At 44.4% G+C, this 20309-nt stretch overlaps 1 protein-coding gene across 1 annotated transcript in view; it reads right to left on the bottom strand.

Annotated features, from left to right (window-relative positions):
• Window positions 1-1932: 1932 nt before the first annotated feature.
• The window catches only part of TRPC4AP (transient receptor potential cation channel subfamily C member 4 associated protein), a 51663-nt gene continuing 33286 nt past the window's right edge, over window positions 1933-20309 (bottom strand). Inside the window, exons 11-19 of the mRNA XM_024194561.1 lie at window positions 17966-18067; window positions 15839-15922; window positions 15243-15333; window positions 14562-14702; window positions 13894-14002; window positions 13358-13470; window positions 12920-13126; window positions 4892-5066; window positions 1933-4095 (exon numbers count right to left, since the gene is read on the bottom strand). Of these exons, the coding sequence (XP_024050329.1) occupies window positions 4929-5066; window positions 12920-13126; window positions 13358-13470; window positions 13894-14002; window positions 14562-14702; window positions 15243-15333; window positions 15839-15922; window positions 17966-18067 (985 nt within the window). The 3' untranslated portion in view covers window positions 1933-4095; window positions 4892-4928. The remainder of the gene's footprint in view (window positions 4096-4891; window positions 5067-12919; window positions 13127-13357; window positions 13471-13893; window positions 14003-14561; window positions 14703-15242; window positions 15334-15838; window positions 15923-17965; window positions 18068-20309) is intronic.

Genomic DNA, 20309 nt, shown 5'->3' with positions numbered 1-20309 from the left:
CAGGCTCCTTGCCGTCTGTGGGGTGGGAGGGCAGCCCCAGCGGGGCTCTGCGCACAGGGGCTTACATCAGCCCAAGAACGGTTGGCAGCAGGCCTGCGAGAGGAATGTGCCAAGAGCTAGGCAGCAAGGAGAACTGAGGCAGGGAGTTTGCTACCAGCTCAGACCTAGTTATCCTTTGGGATCAGCCCCCAAGGGGGCTGTGGGAGGCTGCCTGACAGCACACGTGGCTGTGCTGGGAGCAGCCCGCTGGAGGACGTGGGAGCGAAGGACGGGACCATGGAGAGTTTGGTACTAACCATTAACTCTGGTTTAGATCGCCCAGGCCAGGCCAGCTCCAGTACCCAGGTTCATATCCCTGTGGCGAACAAACCCCAGCTGTCATTTAGCCCCTATTAGCAGCACTGGCTGGGAAGTCCCAACCCTCAGTAGAACAGGCCCAGCTTTGGCAGCAGCTCAGCAAACTACGCTGGCTCCCCAGCACGGTGCTTCAGCCCTGCTCCTGCTCGAGGGGGACACGAGCCAGGGGAGGGGCAAGATCAGTTATTGGAGCAGGCCCCAGGAGGAGCCAAAGGAGTGGCTATTTCAGTGCAGAGCCAGGTCCATTGTTGGAAGAGCTCCCGTTACCCCTGCCCCAAGACTGCCTTCATCAGGACACAGTAAGGCAACGACTGGGGCAATGTTCTAGTATCTCAAATGTGTGACTCACGTTCACGTCCCGAGACTGCTTTTTGCAGCAAGCATGGCCTGACTCTCTGTCCTCAGGGCGAGGGAACAATCCCAAGCGGCATTGGAGGGAGAGGGGAACACAGGGCTGCTGAGGTCCCCGGGATGCAATTCCAGAGTCAGATCAGATAGTGAAGGGGAAGCTACTGCAGACCACGCTCCTGTTCTCCAGCTGCAAGGAGTGGGGAGATGCTACTGAACAGGCCCTTTTCCTGGGGCTGCATGGACAAATCCACGCAGAGTAAGGGTGCAGCTACGCTGCAATAAAACACCCACAATTGGCCTGTGGCAGCTGATGCAGGCTCATGTTGCTATTAAATTGCAGTAGAGACATTCGGGCTCAGAGCCTGGGCTCTAGCGTGAGCCAGAAGGTCTGATACAGGCCAGCCATGGGCGTGGTGTTGCAGTGTAGACAGGCCCCAAGAGGGCAGGGCTTTAGTCTCCTTTTCTCTGCTCTGCAGGGCAGCTCCCAAGGAGGCAGCACTCAAGGACATTTAAAACCCCAGAGAAACAGAGGGAGACAGAAGAGGCCTGCTAGGCTCAGCCAGTTTTCATGTTCCCCTGTGCCTGGAACAGCCCTCCTTCCCCTATGTGTGAGGCAGCCTCCCACTCCTCAGGGCCCACCTAGCAGCTGGCCTTATTTATCCCCATCTTTCCTCAGCCTCTCCCTGCACCCACCTGGCCGCTGCGGTAGGAGACTTTCCAAGACAGCCATTGCTCAGAAGCGCTTTCTCCTGTTCACAGCTGTTGGCAGTTGTTTAGACAGTGAGTTTTTTGGGGTCACCACCCTGGGCCTTGCAAGTGTGCAAGGCAGTGGGCAGGCTTGCGGTGCTCTAGACAAGTAAGGTCACTGCATAAGGCCCTACCCACCAGTGGTTCAGAAATGGGGTACATTGAACTGCATGCAGACTGTCTGGACCTGCTTTAGATAACTTGTGCACAGCCAAATTGTGCAGGGGATGAGTGTTCAAAAGTGTTAAAATGTCAAGCACTCACCCACCATCCAGCAGGGAGTTTAGACTTCAGCCGAGAGAGCACCCAAGGCAGGGGCGAACACCGGAGCGAGTACAATGCCAGCGAGCCCATAGGCATTTGGAGAGGACCACAACCTAAGAGGGAGCGTTGCACTCAAGCAGGGATGGGGCATAGATCTTATCACCACAGTAGGCCAGACCCCTATAAAGAAAGACATCTCTCCACCCATTTCTTTTAAAATAGAGTTCTTTAATAGTTTCCATTTAATACGCTTGTTTGCAGTTAGTAAATTGGCAATAATCCGGGCAGCAAAAACCTCAGCAATGCATTTGGGATAGTGCAGAATTCCAGGAACATTAACCAGCTGGGATCCCACCGCCACCCCCAACAGTCCCAACGGAGCTGCTGAAAACCACACTAACGACAGCAGCAACATCAGCGAGCTCTCTGGTCCATCACGTTAACATTCCTGCCCTCGCACCATTCCTCTGAGACATTTTCATTGAATAACAGGTTGCTACCACAGTAGGAATGAAGGATCGAGCCACCTCTGGCCACTTGCAGGGTAGGTTTATACGAGCGGCTAATGCCGACGAAGAGTTCCATGGAAGCCAAGAGAGCGTGAGTGTGAGCTTTAACCCCAGCCTATTTAGTGCCTTAAAATAAAGCTAAAAAAATTGTTAGAAACGCTCAGTTTATGAAGGATCCTCTGTCCTGTCTCATAAATCAGACAGAGCCTTCCCTCCAGGGAGACCAGCCCAGCTCAGCTCCTTCGCGGGAGGAGAGATTGCTTCTGTGCACCTGTCCGAACCAAGCCAGTTCAATCAGAACCAGGTGATGAAAGAGTCCTGGCTCCAAGATCAGTCCCTGGAGCTGCTAAAACACATGATGAGGGGGATGTCTAAAACAAGGGCAAACAGCTTGGCCCCTACCTGCAAGTTCCAGAAATACACAGATTAAGTTAAGAGTAAAATATATTCTCTGCAGATTTATAGCATCAATCTTTGGATGCAACAATTAGCTGGATTAGGGAAAAGGCATTCTTGTAACTTAAACGCCTTTTCATCTGAAGCATTTATTTTTAAGTGTACATCTATTACAGTTAAGAATAAGCAAAGATTCACAAACCCACAAATATCCCAAGAAAAAACAAACAAACAAAAAAGGACAGATGGAAAAGAAATTTGCTCCCGAGGGAAAGCTGATGAAGAGAGTTGCAGCTGCCATGGCAAAAGGGTCTCCCAATGTGTCGACTCGTTTTGGAGGAATGGCATCTGCTGGAGCTGTGTGTTTAAGTAAAATCTCCCTGGGGAAGGAAATCCCTCAGGGGGAAGACATTAATAGCTCCTTATAAACTTGGTTAAAGCTCCAGTTTGGATGCACTTGTTGGCCCCTTGCTCCTGACTCTCCGTTTTATCGGTCAGTCTGAATGTGAACCGCATGGGGCGGACACCGAAGTGTGGATTAAGACTAGCCTGGGCATTGCAGCATTCACTCAGTTCTAACAGTATAGCCATTTCAAAGACGACTTCAATTACAAACAGGTCAACACTCTTCAGAATCAAGTTTTTCAGACGGTACAATCCAATGTCAGGGGCTGACCATCTGCCCTGCACGTTCAAACCCTGCTTCAGGGATCCAAAGATTTGTATTCCCTTTGCTGGCAAAGGTCCTACACATTAAGACAACCATTGTGTGTCTGTGCCCAGACTGGCTACACTGTAGTTGCTCTCCTTTTCTTCTGGCTGCAGATGAAGTCTTGGGGAAGGAGGTGCTGGTCACAGAAGGGGAGGACACTGCAAGTCAGGGAAACCCTCACTTGCACTCACTGCAATATGTTTGAAGGATGTTTCCCAGTAGCTGTCTGAGCTACCAAATATTAGTGTAAACTTAACATTTAAATAATTAAAATTCACATGTACAGTTTGGGGGAAGAATAGGAAAATGGGTCTCAATGTAAGCCACAGAGGCATGAGATTTGCTTTAAATGCAGCGGCTCAACACTGCACTGACTTATTTCATTCCAAGAAATCTCGGGCCACATCCAGCACCTGGCCTTTGAACGACCTGGTCTGATGCTGTTGATTAGGAATTGCAAGCTCAGGCAAAGCAGCCAGATTTTTGCCAAACTTGTTTTTTAAAAACGTACTTTACAAAGTTATTTTGACCAAAGGGTCTTTTATTCCCAGCATCTAGCAGTGTTACTGTGATTAAAACAACAACTCTAGGAAAAAACTGACATCTCCAAGTAAATATTGCACTTCAAAATTAATGTTGGTAGGCGGATTCAAGGTACTGAAGACTGCAAGCTTAGACTCCAGTGTTAGGTTTCCAGGCACAGCTGGTTAGCATTAGCCGTGTTCAAGAATGGAGAACCTTGCAGCAAAAGCAGTGCTCCTGAAGGCAATTTTAAAATCAGATTAGTAACCCAAGAAGGGACAAGCCACAAGTTTAAAAATCAGTCAATTTTAATCTGTTAATGCCTGGTCAAAGCTAGTCCCCAGACTGCAATTTCCCCCTCACTGAAACGTTGCTGCTCTCTGCAGCACTGTAGAACCCCTTCCGACAGGAAGGAGCCACTGGAGGAGAGCAGGAGCAGAGGTTACCTCCTAATGGAACAGCACAGACAGACAGACGTGGGCTAAACAGATTTATCACCAAACAATCCAAAAGTGGGTGGTAAAAAGGTGAACAGAGCTACAGCATCCAGGAATTCAAAACCACACACAATCTAACCCACCCTGATCCCCACACCCCGACACACCCAACCCTGAAAAGACTGCTCCTAGTAGATGTGTGGGGGGCATCTGCATGCGTTTGGCCTATCAGGCCTTGGTTTGGACGGCCTGGGGCCTTTCCTGTGCTTTTTAACCTGCTAATTCGGGTGGCCACAAGGAGAAGCCACAACTAACGTGGAGTATCCTTGTCTAGCCACGCTACACTGGGGGTGTCAGAAAAAGGCTAGTTTTTGCAAGTGATTATTTTTATCCCAAAACAACTGGAAGCTCCGTCCTTGAATGTGTCGCCCAGATAGCTTACGAAGTCCTGTCCTTCAGAGATCAGAGGTGGGGGAAGAGTCTTTAACAAAGCAGTAACATCCATGGTTCCAAGCCTGCGCGCGCGCACACACACACACACGCACGCGCACACACACACAACGCAGCGTATCCCTGAAAATCCATCTGCCAGATACCCTCCAAGCGCTGTCCATTCGAAGCCAGTCTGAAGAATCACTCCTCAGTAAAATCTCTGTCAATGTCCATATACGCCTCGTCAATATAGCTAACTATGGCACAGGGTGATGTCCGGTCGGGACTAAGCAGTATAGATACAGTCTCTTTCCAGTAGGTAAAACTAATACATGAACTCTGTGGAGAGAGAGAGAAAGTCTAATTAGGTGACAGGCTGCAAATAACCCTGAAGTTCATTAGCATGAACCTGAGTTGCCCCCAAAATATGAGCTATGAACATGAACCAGAGCTCCCTCCTCCTGTGCACCAAGGAGAGAGAAACCTGAAAGTCATCTTACATTCAGGTCTGATTTTCTCATCAGGCCAACATCGTAACCGTCAGTTTACCATTACTCCTACGCAGCTTTAGGAAAGCTATCCCACACAATGGAAACGTATCCGGCACAAACCAGATGATGCTGGTCTGTACAGGTTTCAGAGTAGCAGCCGTGTTAGTCTGTATCCACAAAAAGAACAGGAGTACTTGTGGCACCTTAGAGACTCAAATAAATTTGTTTGAGTCTCTAAGGTGCCACAAGTACTCCTGTTCTTGTCTGTACAGAAGCCAGCCTGCACCAATAAATATCTGTATAAAAGATTAATATTGGAAGCAGTACTTTGTTTTTATAGCACCCCAAACCACAAGGCTCTTCCTTTCTTGTTGTCCCACAGCGGAGACAATATTTATAAACAGAACAAATTCCTCCTCCTCCAACCAGACAATGGTAGAGGGGATCCAGCCAAGGAAAGCGGAAAAGGTGCAACAACAGTCCCACTAGATCTGCACTGAGAAGGGGATGGAAAGGGGACCCAACTCCACTGCCACAGACCTACTGCAGTAGGAGGCATTAAGGTGCGGAATAGGGATCCCTGCAGAGCGTGCTGTCAATGGAGAGACCCATTAAGATGAACCTACCCTACTAGACTTTAGCAGGCCAGCAGTGCACCTTCTAGTCCAGGTGTAGGTGGGCAGGTGGAAAAACACAGGGCCAGAGTGAGATGAACAAGCCCGAGCATGGCAGCCAGCTCAGGGTGTGCATGACTGGCAGTGAAGATTAATTTGACAGGACAGAGGGGCTACCGCCTAAGGAAGAGGTCTCTATGTGACAGGCCGTAGAGCTGCATGCAATGCACAGAACCTGCTGTCACAGACAAGGCGACAGGCCTCTCCCAGGCTGCAGGAGCAGCCGACATACTGCCCCAGTACTCTAAGGTCCGAAGCACGGTCCTGTCTCCTAGGGCCTGTTCGCTCACAACGGGGTAGCAGGCACCTACCCCTCCTGTGGCACAGCTCCGCTCCCACTCCCTGGCAGGTCGGCAGCAGGGTAGGTGGGCATGAGGCAGAGGGTACTCCAACAGCCCACACAAAGAAAGCCACATAGGCCTGAGGTGATGGCTCTGTCCCCTTATGCAGAGAGCAAGCCAGGGGGCGGGGAGGACACAGGGTGGGGCAATGCTTCTGCCAAGGACGTGACAGCTGTGAGGAAAGGCAAGTTGTGCTGCCATGCGCACAGTGGAGCACACGGCTTCCCTTACACAGCGAACAGGACCAATCCAGAGAACTCGGTTTCTGTTCACATGCGGGATTTTTGCCTGGTCTACCGCAATGAGCACGCTCTCCTGTGGTATCCGAGTCAGGCACCTTGAGGCGGTCTGCATTGGTGATAACCAGTTATATGGTTCAACCCCAGGCCCAACTGGAGCCGAGACACCGTCACCCTCCACCTGAACAGCTGCATATGCACAGCGCAGGCACTGGATTAAGTGCACATTTTCATTAACATCATAGATCAGTCAGTTCCTTCATATGGCAGACAAGGCACCAAGAGAGCAACGCAATGGTTATGGCAGACAATACCGTACTCTCACGTAGACCGCTCTCAGCTGGTGCCTACATGAGAACAACCAGACATGCCAGCGTGTCAGTTTCAAGAGAGGATGGACGGACAGCCATGTGCCAAGCTGAAGTGGAACACAACAATGGCAGAGCGATATGCTGTGGCAGTTTCAGAGATGTGCTAGCATCTCTAGCAAGACACTAAAGCACACAATGAGAAGCAGTCATTGTGTATTAACTGCACAAGCAGATAAGAAAATGCAATGCCTGTGCACTGCAAGGAGCTCCATTGTGCACTGAGCGATCTACAGGCTTGAAGGCCTGGTCTACACTAACCCCCGAATTCGAACTAAGGTACGCAACTTCAGCTACGTGAATAATGTAGCTGAAGTCGACGTACCTTAGTTCGAACTTACCGCGGTCCAGACGCAGCAGGCAGGCTCCCCCGTCGACTCCACGTACTCCTCGCGCCGAGCAGGATTACCAGAGTCGACGGCGAGCACTTCTGGGTTCAATTTATCGCGTCCAGACAAGACGCGATAAATCGAACCCAGAAGTTCGATTGCCTGCGGCCGAACCAGCGCGTAAGTATAGACAAGCCCGAAGACTGGTTTTAGTTTGTAATTCAGCTCCAGCGAGGAATGCCAAGCAGAAGTAAAGATCAGAAACTTCTCAAAGAAATTGCATGCAGGATAAACTCAGGATGCCCATCGCCGCATCCTTCCACTGTCTCTCCCTCTTCCGTTTTGTGGCGTTCAAGTGCCTCACCTTACCGTCCCAGGCCCTTCTAGCTATGTCCCCTCCCAGCCCAGGCACATGGCTTTAGTTGTCTCAGGTAAGGAACACAGGCTATTACGCAAGCTTGCCAGCCTGCTCCTAGGATAACAGCGGTTTGGGAGGGGACTCAGGAGTGGGGCTCTGCTTACCCGGGTTAATGTACAAAAACCTACATGGATAGATTTTGTAGGGAAACCAACAGAGCAGCATGTTGCAGGCTGCTGACCCAGATTCTTTCTGGTGCCTCGCACCCATCCCAGGCACTTCAGTGGCTAGATGCAACAGCTAACTTACTACTATACAAATAATTGCATAGGTAAGGACACTTATTTCTTAAACATCCATTAAGATGGATTATAGGTAAATATTATACCATCAATACTGGAAGTGAATTATTAGTATTATATATATATATATATATATATATATATATATACACACATACACACACACACTTTACACAAACCATGGGAAAAGAACATAAAAGGCTGCTAGGTCAAACACTCAGGTTAGGAAGGGTTCCCTGGGTAACCCTAAATCAGCCCTCTCCTGCATGTGTGTTAGGATACAGACGGGTGGGGGAGGGGGTATCTTTTTGGACCAGGTTCTGGTGGTGAGAGAGACAAGCCTTCAAGCTATACAGAGCTCTTCCTCAGGGCTTGGAAAAGCACTCAGGGTACATCTACACTAGAAACGCTGCACTTCTGGTGCAGACGCTCTAAGCCGACGCTCTAAGTCCTCAGCTTCATGACTCCACCTCCGGCGAGTGGCGGTAGCCATGTTGGCAGGAGAGGCGCTGACTACACTGGCACTTAGGTCGGTGTAACTTGTTGCTCAGGGTGTGGATTATTCACACCGTTGCGTGACGCAAGTCATACCGAAGGAAGTTCTAGTGTAGACAAGGTCACAGCTAAATACAAGATTAAATGGATCGTTTAGTAGAAGTCGTTAGCATATATTCTAAGGGACCATTCAAGGTGATACAGACTAATTGCAGTTTTACTCACAGGACCCCATTCAGTGCACAGGAGGGACAGTGCGCACTGAATGAAGTGATTCCAACTTTTGATTTCTCATTGTTCAAGGTGGGGCCCAGGCCTTACTGGGCACTATTCAAGCCCTGCTCTGAAGACAGAATTATTAATTTCCTCGTGGGCTTTCTTATGGCACTCATCGCTATAGCACTGAGTGCCTCAAACAATTTATTTTCATAACACACGGTCATCTAAGAGGTTGGTATTGTAATACAGATGATAAATATCCCATTTTACGGGATGGGGAATAGAGACACAGATTAAGGTAAAAATCCTCCACTAATTGTGGATGCCCAATTTGAGACACGGAGGACCTGATTTTTCAGAGTGCTCAGCATTGTATAGCACTTAATGTAGTCAAACACAGCTCCCAACGACTGCAGCTGCAAGTGCCCAGCACTTTTGAAAATCAGGCACCAGCGTTTCAAGTTGGGAACACAGAAAATGAGGATCACAGTTAGTGACATCCCTGTGACAGGTTTGATTTAAGGGACTTGCCCAGCACCACACAGGAACTCAGTGGTAGAGGCAGAGAGAATACAATTCCCACTGCTTTAACTATGAGATTGGACTTGCTCTTTCTGCAATGCCCAGCCTCATTCACTACACACCTTCTGTGACCCAAGGGCCTCTCGGTGCCAAGTGGCACAGGAGTGCGTAAGGCTTACAGGGATCCTCTGGGGTCTGGTATTTACATACAAGTTTAACAAAAAGGGCCATGTATGGTAAAAACATATAACCAGATTTTGGTGCATTTTCACAGAAATGGCAAAAGGCACATCCCTGACACAAAGACCAGCCTACTGCCAAACTTCAAGTCCCTGCTCTAAAGCGTGGGTGCCCTAAGCTTTTGAGAGGAAAAGGGTCACTGGGACTTTAACACGAGGGAAAAAAAAATTCCCCTAGGCTCATTCTCAGAAATGGCTAAACCTTTTTGGCTGAAGTTCTCCCAAAGAAAATCAGCCTGAGACAGACACCCGGCATGAAAAATTTCAGCCCAAACAGTTAAAAGTCTAGCAAAAAAGTTACGAGTCACTGGAAAAAAGGGTCTTATAATAGGAAGTGTTGAGCAACTTGCCACCATGCTGCCAAGAACAGTAATTTACATCCATGATATATGCTGTTTACATGTGTCTCTCATCCGAGCAAGCAACCCAGATGGTCAGGTTCGTATCTATTTATAGCCTGTCATTCCTAATCTCTCTCTCATTCACCTGCGGGAAGCGTGGACGCCGGGTTAGATACTGCAGAGGATGTTTGCTTGTTAAGTTTCCCATTGGATATTTTACTTCCTTTTCATGGAAATTAGGGCTGTTGATTAATTGCAGTTAACTCGCGTGATTAACTCAAATCAATCACGATTTAAAAAATTAATCACGATTAATCGCAGTTTTAATTGTGCTGTTAAACAATAGACTACCAATTGAAATTTATTAAATATTTTGGATGTTGTTCTACATTTTCATATATAATGTATTCTGTGTTGTAATTTAAATCAAAGTGTATATTATTTTTTATTACAAATATCTGCATTGTAAAAACAAAAGAAATAGTATTTTTCAATTCACCTCATACAAGTACTGTAGTGCAATCTCTGTCCTGAAAGTGCAATTTACAAATGTAGATTTTTTTTTGTTACATAACTGCACTCAAAAACAAAACAATTTAAAACTTCATATCCTAAAAGTCCACTCAGTTCTACTTCTTGTTCAGCCAATCGCTAAGAAAAACAAGTTTGTTTACATTTACAGGAGATAATGCTGCCCGCTTCTTATTTACAATGTCACCAGAAAGTGAGAACAGGCATTTGCATGGCACTTTTGTAGCCAGCATTGCAAGGTATTTACATGCCAGATATGCTAAACATTCGTATGCCCTGGCCACCATTTCAGAGGACATGCTTCCATGCTGATGATGCTCATTAAAAAAATAATGTGTTAATTAAATTTGTGACTGAACTCCTTGGGGGAGAACTGTATGTCCCCTGCTCTGTTTTACCTGCCATATATTTAATGTTATAGCAGTCTTGGATGATGACCCAGCACATGTTGTTTGTTTTAAGAACACTTTCACTGCAGATTTGACAAAACACAAAGAAGATACAAATGTGAGATTTCTAAAGATAGCTATAGCACTCCACCCAAGGTTTAAGAATCTGAAGTGCCTTCCAAAAGGGGGGAGGGATAGCTCAGTAGTTTGAGCGTTGGCCTGCTAAACCCAGGGTTGTGAGTTCAATCCTTGAGGGGGCCATTTAAGGAACTGGGGTAAAAATCTGTTTGGGAATTGGTCCTACTTTGAGCAGGGGGTTGGACTAGATGATCTCCTGAGGTCCCTTCCAACCCTGATCTTCTATGATTCTATGAAAATCTAAGAGGGACGAGGGGTAGAGCATGCATTCAGAAAACTTAAAAGAGCAATACTCCGATGCGGAAACTACAGAACCTGAACCACCAAAAAAGAAAATCAACCTTCTGCTGGTGGCATCTGACTCAGATAATGAAAATGAACATACAAAATCAGTCTGCACTGCTTTGGATTGTTATCGAGCAGAACCCATCATCAGCATGGACGCATGTCCCCTGGAATGGTGGTTGAAGCATGAAAGGACATATGAATCTTTAGCGCATCTGTCACATGAATATCTTGCGAGGCTGGCTACAACAGTGCCATGAGAACACTTGCTCTCACTTTCAGGTGATATTGTGAACAAGAAGTGGACAGCATTCTCTCCTGCAAATGTAAACAAAACTTGTTTTTTTGAGTGATTGGCTGAACATGAAGTAGGTCTGAGTGGACTTGTTAGGCTCTAAAATTTTACACCTTTATTTCTGAATGCAGTTTTTTTTGTATATAGTTCTACATTTGTACATTCAACTTTCATGATAAAGAGATGGCAATACATTACTTGCATTAGGTGAATTGAAAAATACTATTTCTTTTGTTTTTTTTATAGTGCAAATACTTGTAATCAAAAATAAATATAAAGTGAGCACTGTACACTTTGTATTCTGTGTTGTAATTGAAATCAATATATTTGAAAATGTAGAAAACATCCAAAAATATTAAAATAAATGGTATTCTGTTATTGTTTAAGAATGCGATTAATTTTTTTAATAGTTTGATAGCCCTAATGGAGATATCTATGGGTCTTGGGTGGGGTCAAAGCTGATAGACAAACGCTGAATTTTAGACTTGTTTTGAACACTCCTCCAACCTCTATTATAGAGGAGTTTAGCTTGTGTACATGCTTTAAAAGAATCATTTACACATAGTGCTTAGGAAGAATATAAATGGCATTGATGGCATGGAGGTTGAGAAGCGTGAGGTCAGACAAAGGGGCAGGGAAGCTAACATGAGACTAATGGAAAGAAATTGAGCACAAATTAAATTAAGCCTTAATTTTCCATTAGACTAAATATCAGGAAGACTTTGAACACCTAAAGTGGTTGAACCTACCCGGCATTTGATCCAATTAAGACAGGATTTTCTGTAAGTAAAGCTATTGAGATGGGGCTAGTCCCTTCAGGACTGTCCAAGCTACCAATGACTACTGCCACCAAGGTGCACAGGACAATTCAGCTGTTTCTCCAGCCAGGGCACATTACAGTACTTGGTAGAGATACAAAGGGGCAAAGAAGAGTTCCATTTAGACTGTTAACGGATCAGGATTTATAAGCCACCGAAGAGGAGCATCATTTACTTTTAGTGTTGGAATGTTAACCCGCACAATCCTAACACGGAGATATTGACAAGTTAGAGGGAGTTAAGAGAAGAGCACCACCACGAGATTAATGAGCAGGAAGGGCTGCGTTCGAGTGAAAGCTTAAGGAGCTGTATTGGAATCGCTTGGCTATCCGTGGGGCAAGCATGACCATGTGGGACAAGACAGGTGCATTAGCATAAGTTAGGGAAAAGCTGGGCTGAATAGTATGAAAAGCTTCCTGATATTGAAATCTATGAAAGTTGCATAATGGCTCCTCACATACACACACCCATTCCTGCCCCTCCAAGGAAAGTGGTAGAAGCCCATTGCTTGCGACATTTATGGCACAGCTCTAGAACAGTACACTTTCTAGGGAACAATTCTGCACTGACTCCTCAGGAATCTGGCCAGAGTGCCATCTCTGATCTGATCAGAGGATAGAACAGATCCAAGCCCTACAGTTGCCTCACACTCTTCTGATCATGTGCACCCTGGCACTGAATTGCTAAGACACTATAAAAGCACTTTAGGAAGTTCCATTTCCTTACTTCCCTCAAAACTTCTCATTTCTCCATTTGTGCAAGCTGGCCCACTAAGACTACCATGGTTCTCCCCTAAGGCAGCAGGAGATCAAACATACATTTTCTAAGCAGGTGCTGTCTTTGTCCTTGTTGAGGTAATGCTGTTGCCAGAATCGCAGGAGACTGTGAAAGTTGTTCAGGATGAACCCTGGGTATTTTTCCGTATATTCCATCTCTTGCAGTGTGTGCAGGTAGAAGGGTAGCTTGTCTTTTCTTCGGGCCAGCATTAAGATAACTAAGCTTGTGTTCAAACAACTGACATTTTCCTAAAATAAAGGAGACATGGGAAATCAAGTTACAGAAAAATGCAGAGATCAAGTATTCCATGAAATGAAGACACAGAATTCATTTAGGGTCCAAATCTATCCAAGATAAATGCTTCTAACTCCTAGTGCACAGTGAAGACAAGCACATCTTGAAAAGAAGTCAGACCCCCAAACCCATTAATACACATAATGAATGATTACAGTGATCATATTTTAATGTCAGCTCTTTACCTGTGTGAGTGTCTGTACATGAATAATATTAATGAGGCGGAAAAGGAAGGACATTCTCATGGACATCTGAGACATGTATGATAACAGGCGGCACTCGGACAAGACTTCTGCAACTATAGGGAAGACAACCAGATTATTAGATTTGCAGAGTTTAGATACAAAAAGAATGAAACCGTCACTTAAAAACTGGATGTAAGTGGAAGACAGTAACTCCTGAACCTAATGCAAGACTGGGCATCGTATTCAGAGCTGCAGACAGGTTGTGCTTCTCTCTGAACAGAGCCAAGGGAGACTTCTGGTTGAAAAAAGGTGGTTGTCCTGAGGACAGATTGTCTTCGGCCACAAAGTTCTTTTACTGCTGGGTGATCTGCAGCTGAAGGCCATCCCAGCTGACAACGTGGGTAGCACAGCAATAAGAACTGGTGCTCACACCCAGTAAGTACATGGGCTAAGTCATGCATCTGAGACACACACTCCTATTAAGGATTTTAAAGCCTGATTGTAAACTCTCAAAGAGCTGCCAAGTCTTTCTTTACCTTTAATATCAGACTGGTTCTCAAATCGGTCCAGAGACAATGTAATGCAGCGAACCAACATGTTTGAGTCAACCAGTGAACTGTTGATCTGATTCAAAAAGATCTGAAACTAAAGACAGACATTTTAGTGCTACGTTTGCAAAAGTGATATACTCTATAGTGCTAGGCACTTGTGGAGCAGAGTTTCATACACTTTGAGAGGATTGTGTGTGGCTAACAAGCTAGATATTACCCATGGCGTGAACAGTAATTAGGATTAGCAGGTAGGTCTGCAAACAAGGCCCTGTGATGAGTACAATTATGTGACCACACAAATGGCCTTTGGAAAAAGTTACTGCATAACTGTGCTCATGAATTTGAGCTTTTGTTTTAAAGGACTAAGTCTCTAGCCTAATTGCTTGCAGTGATGCCATGTCACGTTCTGAACAGGGGTTGTGCATCCAAGAGTGTAGACTACCTCAAACAGTACCTCAGAAGTACAAATGCCCTGTTCATTTCAGAGGTAACTATGAGCCCCCAATCCCCAAATTATAAATTGCTTCTGCTTCTGCCCAGAAAAAGGAACGGGGCAAATTAACCCATGTACATCACAGCACTGCACCTAGTATTTGGCACAAAGCAGGGTGGTTGGATTTTTTTTTATTTTTATTTTTTTAAAAGAGATTTACCTTCTCATCTGTGTTGATATATTTGTTGAACCTCTTGAAAGCATCAATGTTGAATTTCATCAGTTCTCCCAGTAGATCAAAGTAACTCTGAAGCACATCCCGTGATTTGCACTCACTGTCAACAATGCAGTAGAGAATATGCTGGCAAGAAAGGAAAGTGTGTTACCACCACATTTTAGCCTAAGTCACCAGTAAACTCAGATTCAAATGCTTGTGATCCAATTACTGCTTCAAAAAGTTTATCCACATTTCATTCTTTTAAGAGTAGGTAAATCAGGTGATTTTTTCCATAGCACCCACAAATGGAGTATCTAAGATCTGAATCTAAGGTAGATATAAATCACTTAGAATCTGGATACTGTAAGTACCTGTACCAGTTCCCAGAGTTAGATTTAACCAAACCTAACAACTATGATCACGTACAACATTTCAGGTTCCTATAATCACAGATTTACCAAATGTGATCACCCCCTTAAAAGTTTATCTTGTTGTTGAAACCAGAGCTACACCTCTCAAAGTGTTGCATTAGATATAAGGTCTGCCTATTGCGGCAGTGAATTCTAGCACCCATTTTTTAAGCTTCCTGGATTTTCTTAAAAATTAAACCCACCGATTCCCATGGAGATACATGCTAAGTTTGTTACAGTGTATTTGTGCCAGAGCAGATATCTAGGTTATTACCTCCAAGAGTCCTCTCTTTAGCAGGAACATCTGGTCTGCATAGGAAGTGGCACCTCGTAGAAAACTCTCAACTGCCCTTGCTTGCCAAAACCTGAGACAAATATAAATGAAGTTTTACTAATTCAACAAGGCTATAACAGCTCATTGGGAAAAGTTACTTTACCACATACACCTCTACCTCGATATAACGCTGTCCTCGGGATCCAAAAAATCTTACCACGTTATAGGTGAAACCGCATTATATCGAACTTGCTTTGATCCACCGGAGTGCGCAGGCTCCCCCCCGAGCACTGCTTTACCGTGTTATATCCGAATTCGTGTTATATCCGGTCGTGTTATATCGGGGTAGAGGTGTACATCTCAGGCTAAACTAAGTTTCCCTGTCCATTTAGTTTCAACATGAAAGTGAAGCGGTGTAAAGCAATTCCATAGAATAGTCACTCTATTCCACTCACACTACCAGAGAAACCAAATCAGAACATTTTAAGTCTTCTCATGATGGATAATAAAATACTTCAGCGGTCATGAACTCTGAAGACTAGCAAGTCTTCCCACCCCACCAAAAAACCACATACATCAATGTAAATGGAACCCACCTGAAAGAGGACTCAGCTGGTTCTTTCTTCATGACCTGTAGTAGCCTGGTTAACAAACCTCTTTTTCCATCGCAGACTAGACTTCTAAAGAATGCGGGGGGAATATTACAAATATGAGTATAAGGATGGCAAAAGCAGGTCACTACAGAGCATACTTCTGGAGATGAAGCTACATTCTACTCACAAAGCTTAATATGAAGAGTCCAGTATCACACAGCAATGTCATGCATGAGCATTTCACATTGCCCACAAGAACGGATGACAACGGCTCCCACGTAGCTCTGATGTTGCAGTCTGCAAGAGCTGCAGTGTAACTGGATTTCAAGGAAGTTTCAAACAAAGCATTTTTGTTGAAACATTACCAAATACAAAAGAAATATGAGCACTGTGAGCAGGAGCAGCAGCAGGCCTGACAGTTTGGAATGAGAATGGAGGGGGCTGGGTCTCACTACACATTTGTAGAAAGGAGAGTTTGGTTCAGCAAGCACAACATTTTTGTATCGGAATTCAGACCGAGGCAGTGGCCTAAATAAGTGGTTAGTCTCCGCAGGAAAAACCCATGAAACTGAAGCACACAAACATGAACAGCACCTTGACACAACTGGGAGATGTATTTATGCAGGCGGTATATGCAGACATGCTGCCAGAAAAACTGTGTTTATTCAGAAAGGACGTGGCACCTGAAAACAAGAAGGGCAGGAAATGGAATGGTTCTGTTCATGTGCTTAGATCATGAGCCAACCTGCAGGTGTAGGGCAAGATAGTTTAGGGTTTTTCTACTGTTCAAAAAGATAGGCAGCATGCCTGCTCAGTTGGTCCATGCTGGTCACTGCTTGTGTACCGGCCAGCTGAGGTGCTGGATGCAGCCTGGAGCCTACAGAACAGAGCTTTTCACAAAGGAGGGCACTGGCTGCGGGACAGCTGGCTCCCCTTACTAGTGCTATCAGAAAATAGGGAAGGTTCCTCTGCAAATTACACAGGATGGAAGAGGTTATCTGTGGCCTCGCCCCTCCTCCTTCTAGCACACGTACAACACAGGGCAGCATTTCCCTCTGAATGGTTGAAGGAGGGCTGGAACAGCAGCAGTGCTCAGGAAGAGAGGATCTGGTCAACACCGGTGGTGGTTTCTCACCAACAAGGCAGATAACGAGGAAGTTGGCAACATTTAAGAACTGGGAAATCCCATCATGTGCCAGAGATTCCTTTTCGAAGCCAATGGCACCTTTCCACTCGCACCAGCTCCCTGGTCTGAAACATTAGCTGTAGGGTTTAGTGACCCAAATACGTTCGTTGGCTTTGTCTTCCGAGCCCTGCAGAGGGAGTGAGCTGGACTCTTGTCTAGCACATGAAGAGAACTGTTTACCAAGGGTTTGTCTTCAGAAGTCATATTGATTTAACTAGATCAGTATCGTAGAACACCTTTATGGGGCCACTCAAATGGGTTTACATATGTTATGTCAATTTAGCTTAATTTGGTTATCAGCCACTTTTAAATCGAACCCCTTTGGCAGGTACTCATATCTTCTCAACAGTTTAGTGAAATAATCAGTTTAGTTAAATTGGCGTAATGTGTGTGTAGGCCAGGCCTAAATCCCAACTGCAAAATATTACTGGTGGCTATTCATGAGCTAGAAAGATTCCAGCTTGCTTCACAACACCCAGTTTGTGAGGCTGGCAGTTAGAAAAGCATATAACATGGAGATCATGGACACAAACGTCAAACTCCATAATGCCATTGTCACAGCCTCTTTTTAGAGTATAAAGTGCATTTTAAGAGGTCAGCTAGTCATTACTATGAAAATAGGGGTAGCTATTTCTTCCTTTGAAGGATCTGGTTCTCCACCTGGCAATGCAATGACCTTATAGAGCAACACTATTTGATACTGATGTGGCAGTTTCACCTAGCTTCTTTCACATGTGATATATGGAAAATGCAATTCTTTGCATTTCCATAATTTCCTAGTGGTTTTGCTAGTGCAACTTATTGCTGAAGTTAAGGGAACGGGGCTTCATGGAGGATTTCAAACAGAGCAGATAAAATAAAACCTCTAGTGTAAGTACTTACCAAACGTTCCGAGTTTAAGAGCTTGAAATAGCAGGCTACAAAACCTATAGCTTCCTCCCTACCTGTCTGTGTTGACAACTGCGTCTACTTCAGGGATGTTGGCTTTGAGGGCGATTGCACTCAGTTCATTAAGTTCTTGGCTGTTTAACAGAAGATACTTGTTCCTGAAAAAAAATCATTGAGAGAAAAAAGGAAAAATGAGGCTGAGCACATCCATTTGTTTCCTTAATTCATGATTTATGTAATGTTGCTAGTTATATGTACTGCATCTGCAATCTGCAACTCCAAGCCAAACAAGACAGTGTGGCTAAGTTATTTGTGAAACTGGAAAGATGGGAACAGACATTTATTTATGCAGCCCACTAACAGGCTGTTGCCCTGCCTAAGAGTGCATGCTATCACATTGCCAGTCCTCCCGAAATTCAGTCCGTCACTAATCGTTAAAAAAGCAGTGCCAGGCTTCTTACACTTGTCTTTTTTATTATACCATAACCATCCAAAAGCAAATTAGAGAAAAAGATACAATACAACAAGGATAGCCTTTCAGCACTTACAAAATAGAGGTATTTCACCTACAATAATTGCTATTTAATCTGTTGGAAGCTATGACATTAACTTACAAAAATACAAAATGGCAGCTTAACAGATTTCAGCAATTTCAGATAGCACAGCCTTCCAAGAACCCCTCAAAAAGAGTCTCTATGCTGCCTATCAGTAGTTGCCCAATAATATGAAGATTTACTAGTAACATTAAATTGTATAAGGCACTCAAATTTTCCAGTACTTGGTTACAATTTACTTGACTATGTTATTATTTTATTCCTGGAAAGTGCCAAAAAACATCAGGAAACAAACTAGAAAACAGGGACGGGTATAGCAATGTAAAGAACTCACACAATAAAATATTTAGCCAAGTAACTACATAAAAGAGAAAGTGTTTTTCCAATGTCATTCAAATAAACCTGAATTGCCCATTCACCATTTTCGAGAGAGCGAAAATCATTTATATACTCTATTCTACAATATTCACTATGAAAGAAATTTTTTTTTGATCTAACAGAAATGCACTACAAGAACTATTCTTTCAAATGCAACACACTCATTTTTTCTGTAAATCATAACTTTAGCCTGGTTTAGTTGCAAGTGGCCAACAATGGTTTATTGATTAATTTTTTTAACTACAAACATAGCCTCCTCGCCTTCATTATCAGGACTATCTAGCTATTTTCTAGGCCACACCAATTCCAGCCACCAGTCAGTCAAGGTGACCTCCAAGACTACAAAAGGCTTTCCTTTCACTGGCTATAGTAATGATTGAGATCTCTCTAAAAGTATTGTTTAGCATCTGCCAACACTTCTCCCCTACTTTAAGATGCTGGAGCAAGACAAAAATATAAATTGTTCCTCAGATGCCTTATTACTTTTAACACCTTACCCTGCTGATTAGCATCAGCTGGAGTTGCCACATGGTATCTCTGTTTCCTTCCAGGTCAATAGGTTTCTGCAATGGAATTCTAACATCTCTCACTATTAAAAATGGAATTCTCTGAATCCTTAGCCAGTAACTCAGGGGTTTAGCTGAGTCCTCTCTCCCTGTACCAGCTGAGTTCAAGCACTCTTCAGTCTCTTGCTTTCATTGGGTTTTCAGGTAACTCAAGTTTACCAGTCATTTTACATGCCTTAACACAGAGATTTTACTTTACTATTACTTAATTTTAATAATCCATTTTCTCAAGCATTTCTGTTTTAGATTCCACACTTTCCATTCAGTTTCAGTGGATTCCAATTTTCATGATCTAAATATGTTCAACTTTTAGATGTTTAACTTTATTATTTTTGTTTCAACCATGCTTGAGGTTTTTATAGTGATCGCTTTAATACGGACAGCATCTGAGGAGACTTACTGTACCATCTGGGAGTTGTTGCTGGGCTAACAGTGGCTGCAGAGGGAAAGTTTTTGATGGGCTGAGATACAGATCTAGGTCCCAGTTTTCACAGCAGGAGATCTCTCAGTTTTGGCCTGGCCATAGCAGAACAAGGTAAATGTGACACTTTTATAGAATAAGAATTGGTGTAAGAGCATTATTTACTGTCTAGACCAGAAGCTTCTGAGGGTACAAGAGAACAGCATCTGGGTTCCCTCCACCTACCCCATTCTGACCTTTCGAGATGAGATGTGTGTTCCCTCATTCTGAGCAACGTGTGCATACTCTTAGGACAGTTTTGGTATTTTTTTATCCTTGCACTTTTCCCCCTGAAACATTACAAACAAGTCAGAATCCAGTGCTATAGGTGTAATTTAGATTGCTCCTTGAAATGGAAATTACCTGCACTGTCTGTGTGTAGAAGTGAACACTTTATTTATCATTGTCAGAAAGCACTTCTGCATTAGTTCCTATTAGAGCT

Source organism: Terrapene carolina, unplaced genomic scaffold (genome assembly GCF_002925995.2).
Source record: "Terrapene carolina triunguis isolate 2854851 unplaced genomic scaffold, T_m_triunguis-2.0 Scaffold233, whole genome shotgun sequence".
NCBI lineage: Eukaryota > Metazoa > Chordata > Testudines > Emydidae > Terrapene > Terrapene triunguis.
Note: the sequence above shows the minus strand (reverse complement) of the source record. Positions and strands in the feature narration are given on the sequence as shown.